The 19,352-nt window shown below is 48.2% G+C and overlaps 1 protein-coding gene across 6 annotated transcripts in view; it reads left to right on the top strand.

The window, feature by feature from the left end:
• The window catches only part of ARSG (arylsulfatase G), a 120,348-nt gene that overhangs the window by 46,845 nt on the left and 54,151 nt on the right, over positions 1–19,352 (top strand). For 5 of the 6 annotated variants that reach the window (XM_067717677.1, XM_067717679.1, XM_067717676.1 and 2 more), the window contains exon 2: positions 3,259–3,930. In XM_067717677.1, the coding sequence (XP_067573778.1) occupies positions 3,713–3,930 (218 nt within the window). In that variant the 5' untranslated portion in view covers positions 3,259–3,712. The remainder of the gene's footprint in view (positions 1–3,258; positions 3,931–19,352) is intronic. The other variant, XM_067717681.1, reaches the window with a different exon arrangement.

The raw sequence follows: 19,352 nt of genomic DNA, 5'->3' as shown, positions 1-19,352 counted from the left end.
TGCCCCGCGTGAGATATTCGTTGCGGCACGTGGGATCTTTAGTTGTGGCATGCGAACTCTTAGCTGTGGCAGGCATGTGGGATCTAGTTCCCTGACCGGGAATCGAACCTGGGCCCCTTGCATTGGAAGCGGCGTCTTAGCCACTGGACCGCCAGGGAAGTCCCAGAAGCGATTGATTCTACGTAACTGGTTGTTTGTACGTTGACAAACTCCCTTCCATCTCCCCCACCCCCCAGCCCCTGGCAGCTATCGTTCTCCTCTCTGCTCTTGTGAGCTCTACTTTTTTAGATTCCACATGTGAGTGAGATCATGTGGTATTTGTCTTTCTGTGCCTGGCTTGTTTCACCTCACACAGTATCCGCCAGGTTCATCCAGGTTGTTACGAATGGAGAAGAATTTCCTTCTTTTTAAAGGCCCAATAATTCCATTATGTGTGTACAATGCACACAGCACATTTTCTTTACCTATTCACCCATTACTGGGTACTTGGGCTCTTGTGAATAATGCTACAATAAACATGGGGGTGCCAGTAGCTCGTCAAGATATTCATTTCATTTCCTTTGGATATATACCCAGAAGTGGGATTGCTGGATCATATGTTTGGTCTAGTTTTAATTTGAGGAATCTCCATACTGTTTTCCATAATGTCAGCTTGGATCTTAATCAAGGTCCGTGGCTTGAAGTCCATTCTTTGAATGTCTGACTTGCTTTTTCCCTTTAGTTAAAAACAATAAGTGGGGAAAGGATTAAATGTCTCCCTGGAGGTGTGGGCGTGAAGGCTAGGGCAATGGTGTACTGGCTAAATTAGCTTATTTCCATGCCATAAAAATTTTAAGTATTAATGATTCTCTTTGAAAACCTCAGAGGAATGTTTTATCCACAGAATTCTTAAGAAAAACAATCTGTTTACTTATGTTCCCACCTTAATTTTAACTTCCTTCTTAAGTGGGTTTTTCTCCCCCCCTGGGGCGTTTTGTGTTGGGTCATTCTGAAGTGGATTATGGGTGAAGAATGAGGCCGCTCTAGTGTTCCAAGCTAAGTAGCTTTAGGAAGAAAAGCTTCCTGCAACTGTTGCTCATGGTCAGAAGCCAGTAGAATAAGGCAGGTCAACAAGTGTTTGTTAGGCACCCTGCTTGTGCAAAGCCTCTTTCTTCTAGAAAGGGAGAAGTCTTTGGGGCCTCAAGATCAACAAATACCAGTTGAATCTAATTGAGTTTGAAACAATAACTTTCCTTTTGGAAAACAGAAGAATTCGCGTTGCTGAACAATTGATTCATTGCCCTCCAGATGACCATGACTGTTGACTCGGAATTCCTTTTATTTTGATTAAGTGCATAGCTGCCTATCCTTCCGAGTTTATCTGGATCTTCCAGAACTTACATACCTCCAACCACTCCCGTCCATCTGGGTTGGCTGGCCGGCTTGGTCGGATGTGCATTCCTTCCTCAAGGGCAGGGATACACAACTGGAAATGGCATCTGTCACAACCCCAGCCCTACTAGCACCTTTATATATTAGTATTACTGTTATTTTTTGAAGAATGCGACTGTTCATTTATTTATTTATTTGGTTGTGCTGCGTCTTAGTTGCGGCAGGCGGGCTCCTTAGTTGCGGCTGGTGGGCTCCTTAGTTGTGGCATGCGAACTCTTAGTTGTAGCATGCATGTGGGATCTAGATCCCCGACTGGGGATTGAACCTGGGCCCCCTGCATTGGGAGTGCGGAGTCTTAACCACTGCACCACCAGGGAAGTCCCGCATCTTTGTATATTATAATAACTTGGTTCTCCTTTAATGGGTTGGGTGTTCCACGGAGGTTTTTAAAATCTGATCCAGAATTTCAAGTCTCTGTCTCCTTACCAGCCTAGTCAGTTTAGGGCTTTTAGGTGAACTAGGGATAAAAGACGGTTTTATTTATTCTGTGTTTCCATTTGCAACCTGCAGTTGAAAGCATAACCTTCCATTTCTGTCTTTCAGAACTCAACCTGATTTATTGTTTTGTGTTTTTCCACTGAAGCTGAATCATCTCTAGTTAGGTCTCTAGTTAGGTTAAGTATCAGTTAGGTTAATCACCTCCAGTTACGTTAGTTTTCTTCTCGGACCAGAATCTGGATATTTTTAACTAAGCATCTTGCTACTCAAAATGTAATCTAACGGCTACGTTAGAAATACAGACCCCAGGTCCCAGCCTCGCCTACTGAATCTACATTTTAATAAAATCTTCCGCTGATTTGTATGTACATCTAAATGTGAGAAGCACCGGTTGAGCATGTCTTAAGGTTTTCTTATTAAAAATTACATTGTCAAGATGTAAAGGGACACATTTCTGTTAAACATTTTTTGGGCATTTTTTCCTAACATTTTATTATGAAACATTTCAAACATACAGCAAAATGGAAAGAGTTCTGCAGTGAGCTCCCTAGACTGTCCACCTAGATTCCACCATTAACTGATTTCTTTTCTTTCCTTTTCTTCCCAATTAATTTCTATCAAGAATTTTATATAGAGGGACTTCCCTGGTGGTCCAGTGTTTAAGACTCCGAGCTCCCACTGCAGGGGGCCTGTGTTCCATCCCTGGTACAGGTACTAAGGTCCCTCATGCCACACGGTGTGGCAAAAAAGCAAAAACCAAAAACAGCCTGCTCCTTTATTGACGAATTCCCTGGCGGTCCAGAGGTTAGGACTCAGCACTCTCACTGCCGAGGGCCCAGGTTCAATCCCTGGCCAGGGAACTAAGGTGCAGCCAAAAAGAAAGAAAAAGAATTTTATATAGAAATGCTAGTTTACAGCATGACTGTTAGAAAGAATCATGTCTTGGTAATAAGGTAATAAGGGTCTCACCCTTCTTCTAGAATCCCTGTGGGTTTTGACAAGGTCACGCTTAGTTTGGGAATTTCTTGTGAATCAGAGAAGCACAGTGAGGTAGGAGGTGGGGTGCGCTGGGATCTCACAGAGTGCTGCGGTGCTGGTCCCTTTGCCCCTCCACCTGGAACACGGGGCCTCGGTATATGCTCCTCTATACGGTGAGCGGGTTATGAGAGATCATCTCTACTGTTGCTTCCAACCCTGTAATTGTAGGTCTATTGCAAATATTAGCATCGCTCTTTCTCCGGTGGAGAAAGCGATGAACCCGTTCAGTAGTCGAATAAGAAGGAGAACATCTGTCGGCATGGAAAAGTGATTATTTCCTAAGCTACTGAGTAAAACACAGCTGCACCGGCAGTTTCAACTCTGTTTTCTTGTCAATTTCTGTTCTTTCAGGAAACCTTACAGACACATGAAGCCTTCAACCATCTGGAACTCAGAAACTCGACTGGGACTGACTGTGGCTTCTAGACCGTCCAGGTGTTCTGCAGATGTGAAAACTTATCCCGCACTTGCCAGCTGGAGCCCCGAGTAGATGCAAGGCTCGAGCTCCGGCTCTCACATCTCTGGGCACAGAGGGGTCATCTCCTAAGTGGCCAGGGAGCAGTTGTTGACACTGAGGTCTGATTGCTGCACACGACCCGTCACCTTACGGGGCTGCGCTGGAGAAAGTCAAGTTCAGGGTCGTGAGTTTCCCGACTCTCGTGAATTAGGATTCCAGACGCGGGCCTCATTTCTGTAGCGCCCACCATCCCTGTAGGCATCACCACCACCACCATCACCACGAGCATCTTCTTGGAAACTCCACCACTGCATCACTGCACACAGTTGGAAACCTCCCCTGATCGCCATGGCCTGCCCTTTCCTAAAGGTTCTGTTGGTGGGGGTGAGTTTCCTGGGATGTCTTTATCCTCTCGTGGATTTTAGCTTCAGTGGGGAAACAAGAGAACAGAAACCGAATTTCGTGATCATTTTGGCAGATGACATGGGGTGGGGTGACCTGGGAGCAAACTGGGCAGAAACGAAGGACACTGCCAACCTTGATAAGATGGCTGCAGAAGGAATGAGGTGAGTCTGAGATGTCAAGCCGGCATCTCTTTGGATATTTCATCTTGACTCTTTTGGGGGGAGGGGGCCGCATAGAGCCCTTAAAGAGCAATTGATGGGTCCATGTTGATTTAATTAATTGATTGATGAATTTGGTTCGAAGCCAGTACAGTGTCATGCAGGAGTCCATCCATCCGTGCATCCGTCCCTCTGTCCATACGATAACTGTTCTTTTTCTGGCCATGCTGCGCGGCTTGTTGGGATCTTAGTTCCCTGGTCAGGGATCGAACCTGGGGCCCCGGCAATGAGAGCGCTGAGTCCTAACTGCTGGACTGCCAGGGAATTCTGATAACGCTTATTGTGTGAGTGTGTGTGTGTGTGTGTGTGTGTGTGTGTGTGTGTGTATTAGGAGCTGGGAACACAAAGGTGAACAAATAACAATCCTTGCCCTCAAGCTCTCGTAGTGGAGACAGGTTGAAAGGAAAGTACAGATTACAGTCGAGTCCAAGAGGCTGCATCAGGAATTTTGGAGTCTGTGGGGAGGGTGTGGACCCCAGCCTGGGGGTTGAAGGGAGAAGGTGCCCTTGAAGAGTGACTGAAAGTCAGTGGGGCACATGAATGCCAAAGGACTTACTTATCTGTGAGCGGACAGGACTTACTGGTCCATTTAAGGCGCACTTAACGCTAAGGGACCACAAAAGGGGAGTGGGTGTATATCTGAACTGGCCGAAGTTTTATGAATATTTTAGATCGGCTTTCTTCTTGGGCTGACGTTGATCTGACTGGCCCGCTCAGATCCCACCTGCCTGGGTTAAACCCCTCCTGTTGGCTCCGTGGGAATCATCCCAACCGGCTGTTAGGACAACACATGGGGTGTCTCTGGAGTTTCAGCCACTTGCATCCTTAAGCCGGGAGCTTTCCCCTGAGATAGGGACCCTTGGTGTCCCTGCGTCCAGTCTCACCCTCTCCAATCCATCCTCCTCACCTCAGCCAAGGTGAACTTTCTAGAAGCCCTTCTCTGCTTCCAATCCTTCAAAGGCATTTGGTGACCCTAAGAACAAAATCCAAACTCCGAAGAGCAGTGTTCAAGCCCGGCCCACCCTCCGCACCGTCCTCTGCACGGCCCCGCCTGTCTGAACGCTTCTTCAGCTCTTGCCTCCCTCTGTTTGGGCCTCACCTATGTGATTAGCTCTTCTTCTTCTTTAAATTTAATTTTTATTTTATATTAGAGTATAGTTGATTTACAATGTGGTGTTAATTTCAGGTGTGCAGCAAAGTGATTCAGTTATACGTATACCCATTCTTTTTCAGATTCTTTTCCTGCACAGGTTCTTACAGAATGTTGAGCAGAGTTCCCTGTGCTGTACAGTAGGTCCTTGTTGGTTATCTATCGCGTTGATACGTATAGTGATTAGTTCTTCTTGATGCACTTTCCGCTACTCCTGTTTTAGTTTCTACTCACCATCTGGTTCCTAATTCCACAGGAGGTCCTCAGGAACCCTTTCTTGGATGCCTCAGGTATACCTTTGCTGCTCTCCATGATGACTGCTTAACCACCTATGTTGGGTTCAATAGCGTCACCCCCAAATTCATGTCTACGCAGAGCCTCAGAACATGACCTTATTTGGAAATAGGGTCCTTGCAAATGTCGTTAGTTAAAGACCTCTGTGATATCCTACTTGGTTTAGAGTGGTCCTAAATCCAACGACCGGTGTCCTTGTAAAAAGAGGAGGGGACACAGAGGGACATGCAGCAGAGAAGGTGGCGTGAAGAGGGGGGCAGAGGATGGGGTGATGCGCCTGCAAGCCAAAGACACCCCCCGGAGCTGGAGCGAGGCCTGGGACGGTCTCTTCCTCTGAGCCTCCGGAAGGAACCGACCCTGCTGCCATCTTGGTTTCAGACTTCTCGCCTCCTGAATTGTCAGAGAATGCATTTCTATCCTTGTAAGCCACCCAGCTTCTGGTAGTGTGTTATGGCAGCCACAGGAAATTATACACTGCCCTTCTAGCTCTGGGCTTCAGGAAGAAAAATGCCTTGTGTCTTCTTCCGCCCTTGTATTCCTAACATGGTGCCCGGCACCTAGTGGGCCATTCAGAAGTATTTGTTCATCAGTAAATGGGCTTCAGGAGTTCAGGGTGCTTTGAAATGTCACCCCAAATTCTGCATGTCAGATTTTTTTTTTTCTCCCTCGGGTTGAGAGTCAATGCAGAGCATTTAACAGATCCTCAAAGGGAACTGGGTTGCCAAGTGCTCAAGAACTTCTGCTTTCCGTGTCGAGGGTTTGTGGGGAAATATCGGGCCCATTATTTAAACCGAGATTTGTGAGCCTTGGGGTTCTTCTTATGAGCTGTCCCCAACAGCACGCTGTCAGCCTGAGCGGAAGGGGCATCTCGGGGACCAGAGGCAAATACAGCTGGGTGGGCTCTGCTCCTTTTTCCTCCCTTGGATGAAAATATTCTCTCCATCCGAGCCGTGTGACAGTGGCCAGGCAGACAGCCCTCTGGCCCAAGGTTGACGGCTTTTCGCTCTGTGCTTTGTTGACAGGAAAGCAAGCTTCCTGTGAGGCCGGGGATTGATTCATCACGGGCTTCTCCCTGCCTACCCACCGCCCGTGGGGAACCATGACTTTCAGAAAGAATGCTTATTGCCAAACAGGGGCTAAGGGTGACTTGAGAAACTGTCTTTTCTATTGTCTCCCTTTTATTAGTGTGCTCGGCTGCCGCAGCAAATTACTACAGATTAGGTGGCCTGTGTGAAAAAGAATGAAATATTGGGACTTCCCTAGCGGTCCAGTGGTTAAGATTCCGCGCTCCCACTGCAGGGGGTGCGGGTCCGATCCCTTGTCGGGGAACTAAGATCCCACATGCTGCACATGTGGGATCTTAGTTCCCACGTGTGGGCAAAAAAAAAAAGAATGAAATAGTGCCATTTGCAGCAACACGGATGGACCTAGAGATGATCGTACTAAGTGAAGTACGCCAGACAGAGAAAGACAAATACCATATGCGGTCACTCATATGTGGGATCGAAAATATGACACAAATGAACTTATGAACAGACTCACAGACGTAGAGAACAGACTTGTGGTTGCCAAGGGGGAGGGGAGGTGGGGGAGGGATGGATTTGGAGTTGGGATGAGCAGATGCAAACTATTATATATAGGATGGAGAAACAGCAAGTTCCTACTGTAGAGCACAGGGAACTGTATTCAATATCCTGGGATAAACCCTGATGGAAAAGAATATGAAAAAGAATATATATATGTATAACTGAATCATTTTGCTGTACACCTGAAACTAGCACAATGTAGTCAATCAACTAGACTTATAAGAAAAATTAGTGGCCTCAAATAGGCCACTAGTCATATTTATCCTCTCAGAGTTGAGAGGCGGGAAGTGCTAAATCGAGGCACGGGCGGGGCTGGTCCTGCTGGAGGCTCCGGAGGGGAGTCGTTCCAGGCGTCTCTCCTGTTTCTGGTGACTCTGCCAGCAGCCCTTGGTTTGCAGCCTCAGCCCTGCACCGTCCACCTCCACAGTTCACATACCTCCCTGCGTGTGTGTCTAAGCCTCCCTCTTCTTGTAAGGACACCAGTCATTGGCGTTAAGGCCCATCTTAATCCAGTACGACCTCATCTCAACTTGATTACGTCTGAAAAGACCCTATTTCCAAATAAAGTCACGTTCACAGGTTCTGGAATGACATGAAATCTGGGGGGACACGATTCAACCCAGAGACATTACTGCTACACATATAATTTGTACTACACCCATAATACTATGATTAGCCATTCTACTACACATATCTGTGCCTCTGCTCCTAACGTAGTCTGAAACCCAGCACCTACTCATGAGACGCTTGTTGCCTTGAAGATTAAGCGTCCTGCCTAAGAGGGCAGGCTCTGGTGCCGCATGGCTTGGGTTCAAATCCCAGCTCTACTATTTCCACCTGTATGGCCCGGGACGGGCCACCTCATTCCTCGGAGGTTTGCTTTCATCTTCTGCAGGGGGGCAACGGCAGCACCCACCTCATAGGATGTTGTGAGGGTTAAATGAAGAATTAGCTATGTACGCATTAGCACAGAGCCTGGCACGCCATAGACGCAGATACATGTTAGCTGTGGTTATTTTTGTTATTGTTATGAGAAAGCAACATCCATCTGAATTGTCAGTGTGAATTCGCTACTCTGCCTACGGAAAGGTCTAAGTGATGTAACTCATGGAAGGAGGAACGGGGTCCAGGGACAAACCCCAGTAAACCTCTACGTGGCCCGTGCACGCCGGGCCAACAGCTGTGTTTGAATCAACCCAACAGCTGTGACAGTAACTAAGCCTTGCCAGCGCTCGCAAGGCACCAGGCTCCGGGCGTCGCCCCGTTCAGTTCGTGCTGCCACCTGATGCTTCTCTTCTTTCACAGATGAGGAAATCAAGGTAGTGACTCGCCCAGAGTTAGCGAGTGGCTGAATCAACGTGCTCTCGCTCTAGGGCCTTATCGTTAAGGGCTGGGAAGTAGAGGTGAATTTGCCAAGAGTGTCCTTCAAGGCCTGGGCTGGCTTTGCCACGAAGAGGGAAGGAGGTGGTCGAAGGAGGTGCAGATTAGAGTCTCGATAGTTCTCGTCCCTCTGGAGCTGACAAAGGACCTCTGTGCCGTGAAGGTGGAAGAGGCAACCGAGAGAGGTGGTTGGGGTGTCAGTCATCGATGCAGCTGTTGGACACGAGGCTCCACCGGCCGAGAATGTGTGGTTGCCAAGGCTGCAGACGCCTGCGATCTCCCCCGTGCTGGCTCTGACTGCATCTCCAAGCCCCTCCCCACGTTCCGTCTGCCTCATGGCCTTTGCACTGGCTGTTCCTTCCCTCTTCCCGGCAAGCTCTCCCCTCAGGCTCTGAGTGGCCGGTCAGTCTCGGCTCCAATGTCACATCCTGGAGGAGGCCTCTCTGACCTCCCTAACCCTTCACCAAGCGTGTCTCTCACTTATTCTCCTGATTTGTTTCCATGACCCGTATCACCGCCAACATGATCTTTGTTTATTTCTTTATTGCCTGTCTCTCATCCTGGAATGTCAGCTCCCTAGAGGAGCTGTCTAATCTATCTTGTTCATGGCTCCAGTGCTTAAAACAATGCCTGGAGCATGGTAGCTGCTCAACAAAATCTGTGTGCCTGGCTTCGGACTTCTGGACAGGCAGAGGCGAGTTAACCGCAGTGGGACTTGGAACCAGGCTGCCCGACTCTGTCACTTACTAGCTCTGGGACACCAGGCTCATGAGTAAACTTTGCCGGGCCTCAGTCTGACCATCTCTAAGATGGAACAGTAGTGGCATCATCGTGGGTCATTTTGAGGAGGAAATGGGTTAAGTCATGTAAGACAGCAGCAGGTCCCTGGTAGGTGTGAGCTCTTGTGTTTCCCCTGAACCTCTGGCTCTGCTGCCCTGCTCTCCTCCCATCCCCCTCCCTTGGCTGGAGGGTCAAGCATGTTGGCTCAGCTTTTGTTCCAGAAGCTCCTCCCTCTGTCTGTGCTGGACCCTCATCCTTCCCCAAGCTGGGCCGTGAGACTCAGCTGTCCTCTCGGAATCTGCTCGATTCTGTTCATTCCTCCACCAAGTCCCCAAGTCACTTTTCTTCCTTCCTCCCTTCTTCCCTTCCTTCCTTCCTGCCACGTGGCCTGTGGGATCTTAGTTCCCGGACCAGGGATTGAACCCGGGGTCCCAGCAGTGAGAGCGCCGAGTCCTAACCACTGGACCACCAGGGAAGTCCCCATTCGTGTTTTTTTCCATCTGACTATGGTCGATGCCAGAATTTGCCAATTTTGTGGTCAGAAGAGGCACCATTCACAACATAATTATGATGTCATCGTGGTTGCAAGAAAAAGGAATCCTTGGGGAAAGAAAAGCAAAATTTGGGACTTCCTGGGCGGTCCTGTGGCTCGGACTCTGAACTCTCACTGCTGGGGCCCCGGGTTCAATCCCTGGTCCGGGAACTAAGATCCCACAAGCTGCGTGGTGCAGCCGGGGGCAAAAGAAGCAGCAACATCTTCAGAGCCTTGATTTTGGTGTCCCTTTTCAGACTTCCTAAACTCCAGTTCCAGGGAGATAAAATAGGGATTGCGGCCTAAGACCCCATGGCCTTGAACTCATTTCCAGCAGCTCAGATCAAAGGGCGTCCACATCACATATCACGTGGGGGAAACTGGGGGCCAGGGAGAAAGGAAGCGTTTTTACTGTTACAGTCAGCTCTCTGACATGCGGGTGCGGGTTCTCCAGCTTGCAGTTTATGATGATAAACAACTGTTTTCTTGACCAGCATTTTTCGGGATCCACTTTAATGAGGTCTAGTTTACATATGATCAAATGCCCCCATTTTATTTTTTTTTTAGAAAAAATTTTTATTTATTTATTTTATTTTTGGCTGCGTTGAGTCTTAGTTGTGGCACATGGGATCTTTGTTGCGACATGCGGGATCTTTCATTGTGGTGCTCGGGCTCTTCACTGCGGCGTTCGGGCTTCTCTGTAGTTGAGGCGGGCGGGCTCAGTAGTTGTGGCACGGGCTTCATTGCCCCACAGCATGTGGGATCTTAGTTCCCCGACCAGGGATTGAACCCGCGTCCCCTGCATTGCAAGGCAGATTCTTAACCACCGGACCACTGGGGAAGTCCCAAATGGCCCCATTTTAAAAGTACATTTTGGTGAGGTTTTTTTTTTTCTTTTTAATTCATTTTTTATTGAAGTATAGTTGATTTACAATGTTGTGTTAATTTCTGCTGTACAGCAAAGTGATTCACTTATACATATACATACATTCTTTTTCATATTCTTTTCCATTATGGCTTATCACAGGATACTGAATATAGTTCCCTGTGCTCTACAGTAGGACCTTTTTGTTTATCCATCCTGTATATAATAGTTTGCACCAGCTAACCCCAAACTCCCAATCCATCCCTCCCCCATCACCCCCCAGCCCCCCGCCTTGGCAACCACCAGCCTATTCTCTATGTCCCTGATTCTGTTTCTGTTTCATCGATATGTTCATTTGTGTCATATTTTAGGTTCCATGTATAAGTGATATCATATGGTATTTGTCTTTCTCTTTCTGACTTAACTTCACTTAGCATGATAATCTCTAGTTGCATCCATGTTGCTGCAAATGGCATTATGTCGTTCTTTTTTATGGCTGAGTAGTATTCCATTGTATATTTGCACCACATCTTCTTTATCCATTCATCTGTCGATGGACGTTTAGGTTGTTTCCATGTCTTGGCTATTGTAAATAGTGCTGCAGTGAACACTGGGGTACATGTGTCTTTTTGAATTATGGTTTTCTCAGGGTATATGCCCAGGAGTGGGATTGCTGGATCATATGGTAGTTCTATTTTTAGCTTTCTGAGGAACCTCCATACTGTTTTCCATAGTGGCTGCACCAACTTACATTCCCACCAAGAGAACGGTAAACAATTCATTTGTGAAAAACACGAAAGCTGCCGCATCTCTTTCTCGGGGGCATCGCTGTTCGGGGCTCCCTGTGTCCAGAGATGGCCCACATGTGCCCTGCGGGGCAGCAAGGCCTCCTGCCCTTGTCAGTAGGTTCAACAGCCAGCGTGTCTTGCCTTTGACATTGTGGGCTCCCGTTTTGCCAGTGTCCTGTGCAGATCTGAGCTGGGCAGTGCTGTTGAACATTTGCAAGTTTAAAAATGATATGATAACCAGAAGAAAATCGAAATGTTGGAATTTCAGTGAAAATGCCAGGGACTTCGTAATCCACTAAAACCTAAACTTTTCAAGCACTTGGAAAATTTGCATCACAATAAGGGTTAGAGGAGTGAATTGCTCATACTTTAAAAAAGAGAAAAGGACAAATACCTTTCACAGGCATCTCAGCCAGCATTTCAAGTGGTCTGAACAATGTTTAAATGTCTACGAGAACCCAGTGGATGAGCTTGATAATGCAGCACTCGTTTGGGTCTTGCCCACAGAGCATCCAGGGAAAGGCTCGTGCTAGTTTTGAAATAGGAGGGAAGTGGGTAGGGCAAAACCTTTGAAAGAATGACATAGTCCGAGGACAGGACATAAACTGGTTAGAACCAAATGGGTCCAAGATGGCAGACAAGTCGACTTCCACTAGACCTTGAGCCTCAGTATACACTCACTGTAACACATCAGCACGCTAAATGACACACCCCCAGGCGCCATGACAGTTCCAAGGCCGACCATAAAGGTCAAAAAGTGGGCAGTGGCCCAATTCCTGGAAATCCCACCCCTTCCCCAAAACAGCTGGAATTCTCCTCCCTCTCCTTAGCCTATGAAATTACCCAGCCCTATAAAACCTGACAACCCCGTACCCTGGGGCCGCTCTTGCCTTCTGAGATGGCCCACACTCTGTCTTTGGAGTGTGTTTCTCTCTAAATAAACCCACTTCTTACCTTGTCTCTCACTGAATTCGTCCTGCGATGAGACATCCAGAGCCTGAGCTTCATTAAGTCCAGAGACCAGGTGTGTGATCTCAGTTAAAAGAACGTGGGTCCAAGCCCCAATGTAAGTTGCCTGGTTTCAGTTTCACCTGTGATGAGCAAGCAACGTATTTCTTGAAAATTCTTGGGTTGAGAAGTAACTTGAATAAGTCTCCTGGCTGGGTGACTGGATTCAAGCAATGACTTAGGCTGTCCAGACCGGGGTTTGAGGACCTGAGTGGTTATGAGCCATAGGTGTCTTGGAGGGAAGAGGATGACCAGTGACAGTGAGACAGCAGTGACCCCCCCCCCAGCTAAGCCCAGATACTGTCCACTCACGTAAATTGTCTGCCAGCCTGGCTCAGAAATGACGTTGGCAGTGTGTCGTTTCTTTTTTAATTTTCTTTTTCTTTTTCCTTCCAGTATTATTGAGATACAGCACTGTATACGTTTAAGGCACACAGCATAATGATTTGACTTACACACATCATGAAATGACCACAGTAAGTTTAGTGAACATCCAGCATCTCACAGAGATACAACATTAGAAAAATAGAAAAACATTTGTTTCTTTGTGACAAGAACTCAGGGTTTTACTCTCTCAAAATACATAACTTATATGGCGCACAGCAGTGTTAATTATATTGATCATGTTGTAGATTATATTCCCGGCACTTATTTATCTTGTAGCTGGAATTTTGTGCCTTTTGACCCCCTCGTTCAATCTTTGGCACACACTCCCTCCACCCTGCAACCACAAACCTGATCTCTTTTCTCTGAGTTTGTTTTTGAAGTGCAGTCGTTACCGAATGCAAGTTTGTGTGCCCGATGCCCAGTGAGGCCAAACCAACCAAAAAGTTCATCTGCCTGAAGCACAGAGAGGCCAAACCAACGGAAGAGTCAGAGTCTGGAGCAGAACAAGGTTTGGTGCAGGGCCAAGCAGGGAGAACGGGGGGCTCGTGCTCAAAACACCCGAATTCCCTGATGGTTCTGGGGGAGAAGTTTGCATAGGCAAAATTTGGGATGAGGGCTGCAGGGTGTGTGCCTTTCTTCTGATTGGTTGGTGTTGAGGTAACAGGGCAGGGCTCCAGGGATCTGGTGCTCAGCCTGAAGTTGGCTGGGTGAGGGAGTTCCTACAGAAGAGCTCAAAGATATATTGTTATGTGTATCCTTTGAGGGGGAACCAGGACCTGCCCCAAGGCTGCACTACACTTTCTTGACTGCCCCTCCCTTACTTCTGCATCCCCTCCCTTTCCTGATTAACAACTATTTGAATCTGACCTTTGGAAGGTCAAGGAGGCTGGATGAAGCCTATTTCCTACAAACAAGAAATGGGGGACATGGAAAGGCTTTTGTGCCCGGGAGTGCCCCACAGGTTCCTGCTTGTTTTCGTAATTCACCTACAAGGCTATGTTGTTTCCTGGTGCACAGCACAACGACTTGCTCTTTCTGTACATATCAGAATGATCATCATGATAAAGTCTATTTGTCATCTGTCAGCACACAAAGGTGTCACCTGGTGAGTGATTATTCCTCACACTGTATTTTCATACCTGTGACTCATTTATTTTGTAACTGGAAGTTTGTCCCTCTTCATTTTCCTCACCCATTTCACTCGTCCCCTCTCCCCTTGGGCAACAACCTGTTTGTTCTCTGTGTCTATGACTCCATTTCCATTTTGTTATGCTTGTTCATTTGTTTTCCTTTTTACATTCCACATGTAAGTAAAATCACACCGTAATTGTCTTTTTCTGTCTGACTTACTTCACTGAGTATAATGTTGTCTAGGTCCATCCGTGTTGCTGCAAATGGCGTTATTTCATTCTTTCTTATGGCTGAGTAATATTCCACGGTGTGTATGTGCCACATCTTCTTTATCCATTCATCTGTCGATGGACACTCAGATTGCTTCCATATCTTGGCTATTGTAAATAGTGCTGCAATGAACACGGGGTGAAGGTGACAGTATATTGTACATGCGTTTCCTTCTGTAAATTGATGTGTAATCTGTTAACTGTGTACCTTGATTTCTCTTCCTCCCTGCCTCACGCCTTCTCTGCCCTCATTTTAATTTTGAGTCAAGTCCCTGCAGCACTGAGAGTTCTAGGCAGCGGCTGAGCTTGGAATCAGAGGTCAGTGTCCACCCTGGTAGGTCAGAGGCTCCAGGCGCTCGAGGCGGTTTCTCTAAAGGACCCCGGTGAGGAAGGAAGCGAGCTGTCAACACACTCAAAAGCCGGGTGTGACTTCTTTTTTCAGAATTGACTTTTTGCAGAAATTCATGTACTATGTTACCTCTCAGGACTTTCTCAGCCGTTCTGCCGCCTTTGGGATTTTGTAGGAGCCGGGCTGGCGCTGGAAACTGCAGGGGAGTGAGGTCTGGTAGATGCCCTGAGGGCGAGGGCAGAAAGAACTTTCTGAACGAGACTTATATCAGCAAGAGACCCTCCCCCCACCATGTCATCCCCTTACAGCTTTGTCCACCCCACTCCCTGACCCCATACAGTAATTCAGGTTTGGGGTGCAGGACCCTCACTGGGGAGAAATCCTCTTGTCTGTGATCCTCACCTCTGAGCTGTTTGCTCTGGGACGTCCCATCCTGTCTTCCCCTTGTAAACGCTCAGCATCACGGGACAGGCAGTTTTGCCTCTTTGTTCTTGGGTGAGTAGGTCAAATAGCCATAAAAGTCACGTGATGCCCACCTATCCACTGGGGCAAGGTGGAGACCGTGGGCTTTATCCTCGTGTAGCAGGCGGGGACGTGCAGGAATGTGATGATCTAGGTCACAGCCGATCTCAGAGAAGAGGAGCTGAGATATTCGCCAGTGAGACCTTGGCGCCAGCCTGCTTCGCAAGTGTCGGTGCAGAATGGCCTGTCCAGTGGCTACCATTTGTTCTGTCTTTAAGCCTCCTAACTACAGTCATTCAACAACAGATCTCTACTAGGGGCAGGTCATGAGTCACACTGGGAGACCTCAGCCAGCTCTGCCCTTAAGAGGGTTACACCCTGGTGGCAGATAAAAAGACAGGAAAGCCATCCTTTAGAAGGCAGAGCAGGAACTCCTGACGTCTCTGCCACCCCTGGGGCTTTTATAAGCTGAGTTGGACGTAACTGAATTGACATTCGGGGGGACAGAATTAGCACATTACGAACATATCGGTCACAGGCGCAAACGAGAAAGGTCCGTGCTGGGCTTCTCACCTTTTGGGCGATAAAGCTCGCAGCAAGAAGCTGTGAAAGATGGTGCTGTGGGACCATAGGAAAGAAAGGCCACTTCTCCAGAGGGAAGCCAGGAGGGACTTCATAAAGCTTATTGGTTAGGACCTGAACGCTGAGCCCTTAAGGATGAGTAGGAATTAGCCAGAAGGGGGACGAGAGAGTCTTGTAGGCAGAGGGAAAAGAAAGGGCAAAGACCCAGCATTGAAAGGTGCCCATTCACTCCACAAATATTCCTAGAGGGACTCCACCCCGCAGGCACTGTCCTAGGTGCTGCAGATGCATCCGAACAATAAACAAGCCTCACTCTGCGGGGTCTGGCTGGCATTCCAGTGGGAGAGGACGGCTGGGACAGGGCATTTTAAGGCTGGACCCGTGCACTGAGCAGCTGGCGAAGGGCATCCTGTGTGTCCTCAGACGTTCGGGGGCCCTGAGCGCTGAATTCATTGACTGCATTTGGGATGGACTGCGCCACTCGCTAGGCGAGGCCCATGCTGGTGGCTGGAAGGGCTCAGCTCAGGGTTGTGGCAGTGGGCAGAAGTGTCCCATCAGGAGGCCCTGAGATGCCTGTGCGTCCGTCTCGTTGTCACATATCTTGTTGGAGTCCTTCCTTGAGAGTGAATGCACACATGTCCACTGCAAGAGTGTGGAAAGGAAAGGGGAGACTTGCCAAGGATTATACCAAGCTTGGCTGGCAGGAACCCTTTTATTGAAAAGAACAAGAGTGGGAGTGGATGGATGGATGGATGGATAAATGAGTGAATGAGTCAGCAAAACACACCAAGTTGGCTATTTGCTGCCACATTTTCTTTCAGTTTTTTTGTTTGTGTGTGTGTGTGTTTTTTGTTTTTTTTTTTTGCGGTATGCGGGCCTCTCGCTGTTGTGGCCTCTCCCGTTGTGGAGCACAGGCTCCGGACGCGCAGGCTCAGCGGCCATGGCTCACGGGCCCAGCCACTCCGTGGCACGTGGGATCTTCCCAGACTGGGGCACGAACCTGTGTCCCCTGCATCGGCAGGCGGACTCTCAACCACTGCGCCACCAGGGAAGCCTGTTTGTGGTTTTTTTTTGGCCGTGCAGCTTGTGGGATCCTAGTTCCCCAACCAGGAATCGAACCCGGGCCCCCTGCAGTGGAAGCGTGGAGTTCCAACCACTGGACCACCAGGGAGGTCCCTGCTTGCACTTTCAAAGGGCCTTCCTATTGGTTGTCTCAATGGTCTCACTTAACATCCTTCCCATTTAACAGAAGGCAACGTGGAGGCTGAGCTGAGCTGGTCCATCTAAGTCCTACTCCAGCCTTTTCCAGGTCTCACTACCCACCTGTGTCCCTCTGCACGCAAAGGCCTCAGCAGATGATTTTAAAAACCCATTTCCACCTCCAAGCCTTTAAATTATGAATGGAGCACGGACAGCTTTTATTCCAGTCACATAGCAATTTAGAGAGTGGCCACAGCAGGCCACATCCTTTGTTTTAAATTCCTTATAAATGAAGGCTGGACACGCTTCACTCCGCGACGTTGTATCTCTCTGGGGCTTTCGGGGCGACGTTTCCTGCGCTTACGTTCCCGGATTCTAATATGCGTAATTGATGCAATGGCGAGTTGCTTTGGTTTCTGTCTGGCTGTGTCTTAATTTGCGTTGATTTTCCTGTTCACGGGCTGCTGTAATGTCTGGCTCTGTATTTCTAGCTTCGCTTTACAATGTCGTTTCAGACTTTAATTAGGACCCCTGTTGGTGAACTGGTCTGAGCCTACCCAGATAGATTTGGGGAAAAACAAAGGAAGCTTTCCAAAGAGCAAGACCATTTTATTGTTTATTAATTAGTCCCTGCCCAATGCAGGGAGGGGCTGGGAAGGGGGGAGGGTGACACGGAGGTCAGTGCATCCAGCTGTGTGGGGTGTCGGTCGGTATTTTGGAGAAGGAGGTATAGCCAGGGCTCTCTAAAGACTTGGAAACAAAGGACATAAGATTGTTCCTGAGAGTTAAGCTATAAACTTTAACACACAGTGGGGAAGGAACTGAGCCCTAAAAGCATCAGCTTAAGCGATTATGTGGAAAATGGACTAATGTGTCTTTTCCAACCAAATGACGGGGGCCTCTCGCTTCACGTTTTGTTGGTTCATTCACCAGATTTTGCTGGGGCGGCCTGTCCCACCAAAGCATTCTGTTTGGGGCTGGAGTTGCCCCTCGAAGCCCCATCCTTGTAGAACCTACAGTCTAGGGAGTAACTCAGAGTTACATCTTGCCATAGAAATATGCTATAGCTGTTCCAAAAGGACGGCATTAACATGTTCAAGGAGAGACCATGCTTAGCACAGGTGGTAAAAACAGGCAAGCATGATGGTACCCAAGAATGGTATTTTTGGCACTGCCCAGGTGTATCAGTCAGCTCGGGCTGCTGTAACAAATACAGCAGTCTGGGTGACTTAAACAACGGACATTTATTTCTCACATTTCCGGAAGCTGGGAAGTCCAAGATCAGGGTGCCAGCTGGGTCAGGTTCTGCTGAAGGCCCTCTTCCTGGCTGGCAGAGGGCCATCTTCTCCCTCCATCCTCACGTGGCAGATAGAAAGCTCTGGTCTCTCTTCCTTTTCTTATAAGGACACTAATCTCATCATGGGGGCTCCACCCTCAGGACTTCGTATAAAGGGAATCACCTCCCCAAGGCCCCACCTCCAGGTACCATGATGCTGGGCAGAAGGGCTCCCACATACGTATTTTTTGGAGGACACAAGCGTTCAGTCAGTAGCACCAGGCAAGAAGAAGTGGTGGTCACAGCCTTTGAGCATCCCAGACCCACTGGCAAAGGTCAGTCCACTGTGAACACAAGTCCCCTAGCTTAGCAAACAAAGACTTTTTCTATGACCCATTTGAACTCCCTTTGTGTTCATTAACTCCACACTCCCCAAGGCAGCCTTTGGATTCTGATTTCGTGTGCAGGAAGAAGACACTCTGACCTTGCTGATGCTCTGGTTCCTCTGTCTGCCCTTGGACGTCATCTGGGAAGCAGGCATTCCGGTGTCCCTCACGAGCTCACGTGGTTTGCGTGGATGTGAGTCAGGCTGTCAGGGTTAGCACCAGCAAGAATGAGTCTCAGAACTGTCCCAGCCCAAGGCCAGTGACTAGTTTTAAGGTAGTTCCTTCTGTGGACCAGCCCGGCTGCAGCCAGCCTTCTCCCAGATGGAAAGGGACCTGGGAAGAACATGGTCTGTGGGGCGGGCTGGCCTGGGCTCAAGTTCTAGCGCTGTCATTTCCTATGCGTAGGGGTCCACGGTCTTTGATACTGAACAGGGATCAGACAGAGTAAGATGCGTGTTCATGCCGGCTGCGTGGTCTCGGGAAAGCTACCTCCATTCTCTGCGTTACCTTCCTGATCTGTAAAACGGAATTCTGATGATTCGAAATGATATCTGTAATACGATTAGGGTGGTAGCCACGTGATAAGTGGTAGCTATTTTTAGTATCCTAAGACAAACACACATAAAGTTAAGGGATATTTATACTGTATTTATTTATTTTTTTATTGAAGTATAGATGATTTACAGTCACTTCTATGTGGAATCTAAAATATGGTTCACAAATGAACCTATCTACAAAACAGAAACAGACTCACAGACGTAGAGAACAGACTGGATCTTTATACTTCGTATATGTCTATAGGTCTCAGCTTACACGTGACTTGTTTGAGGAGCACGTGATTCCCAGAGGCCTCTCACATGCTGGGGTCACCCACCTCTGACTCTGAACCATGTGCAGCTTGAGGGCAGAGACTGACCTTGTTCTGTTACCTGTTGCGCTC

This window comes from Pseudorca crassidens, chromosome 19, assembly GCF_039906515.1.
Source record: "Pseudorca crassidens isolate mPseCra1 chromosome 19, mPseCra1.hap1, whole genome shotgun sequence".
Lineage (NCBI taxonomy): Eukaryota > Metazoa > Chordata > Mammalia > Artiodactyla > Delphinidae > Pseudorca > Pseudorca crassidens.
Note: the sequence above shows the minus strand (reverse complement) of the source record. Positions and strands in the feature narration are given on the sequence as shown.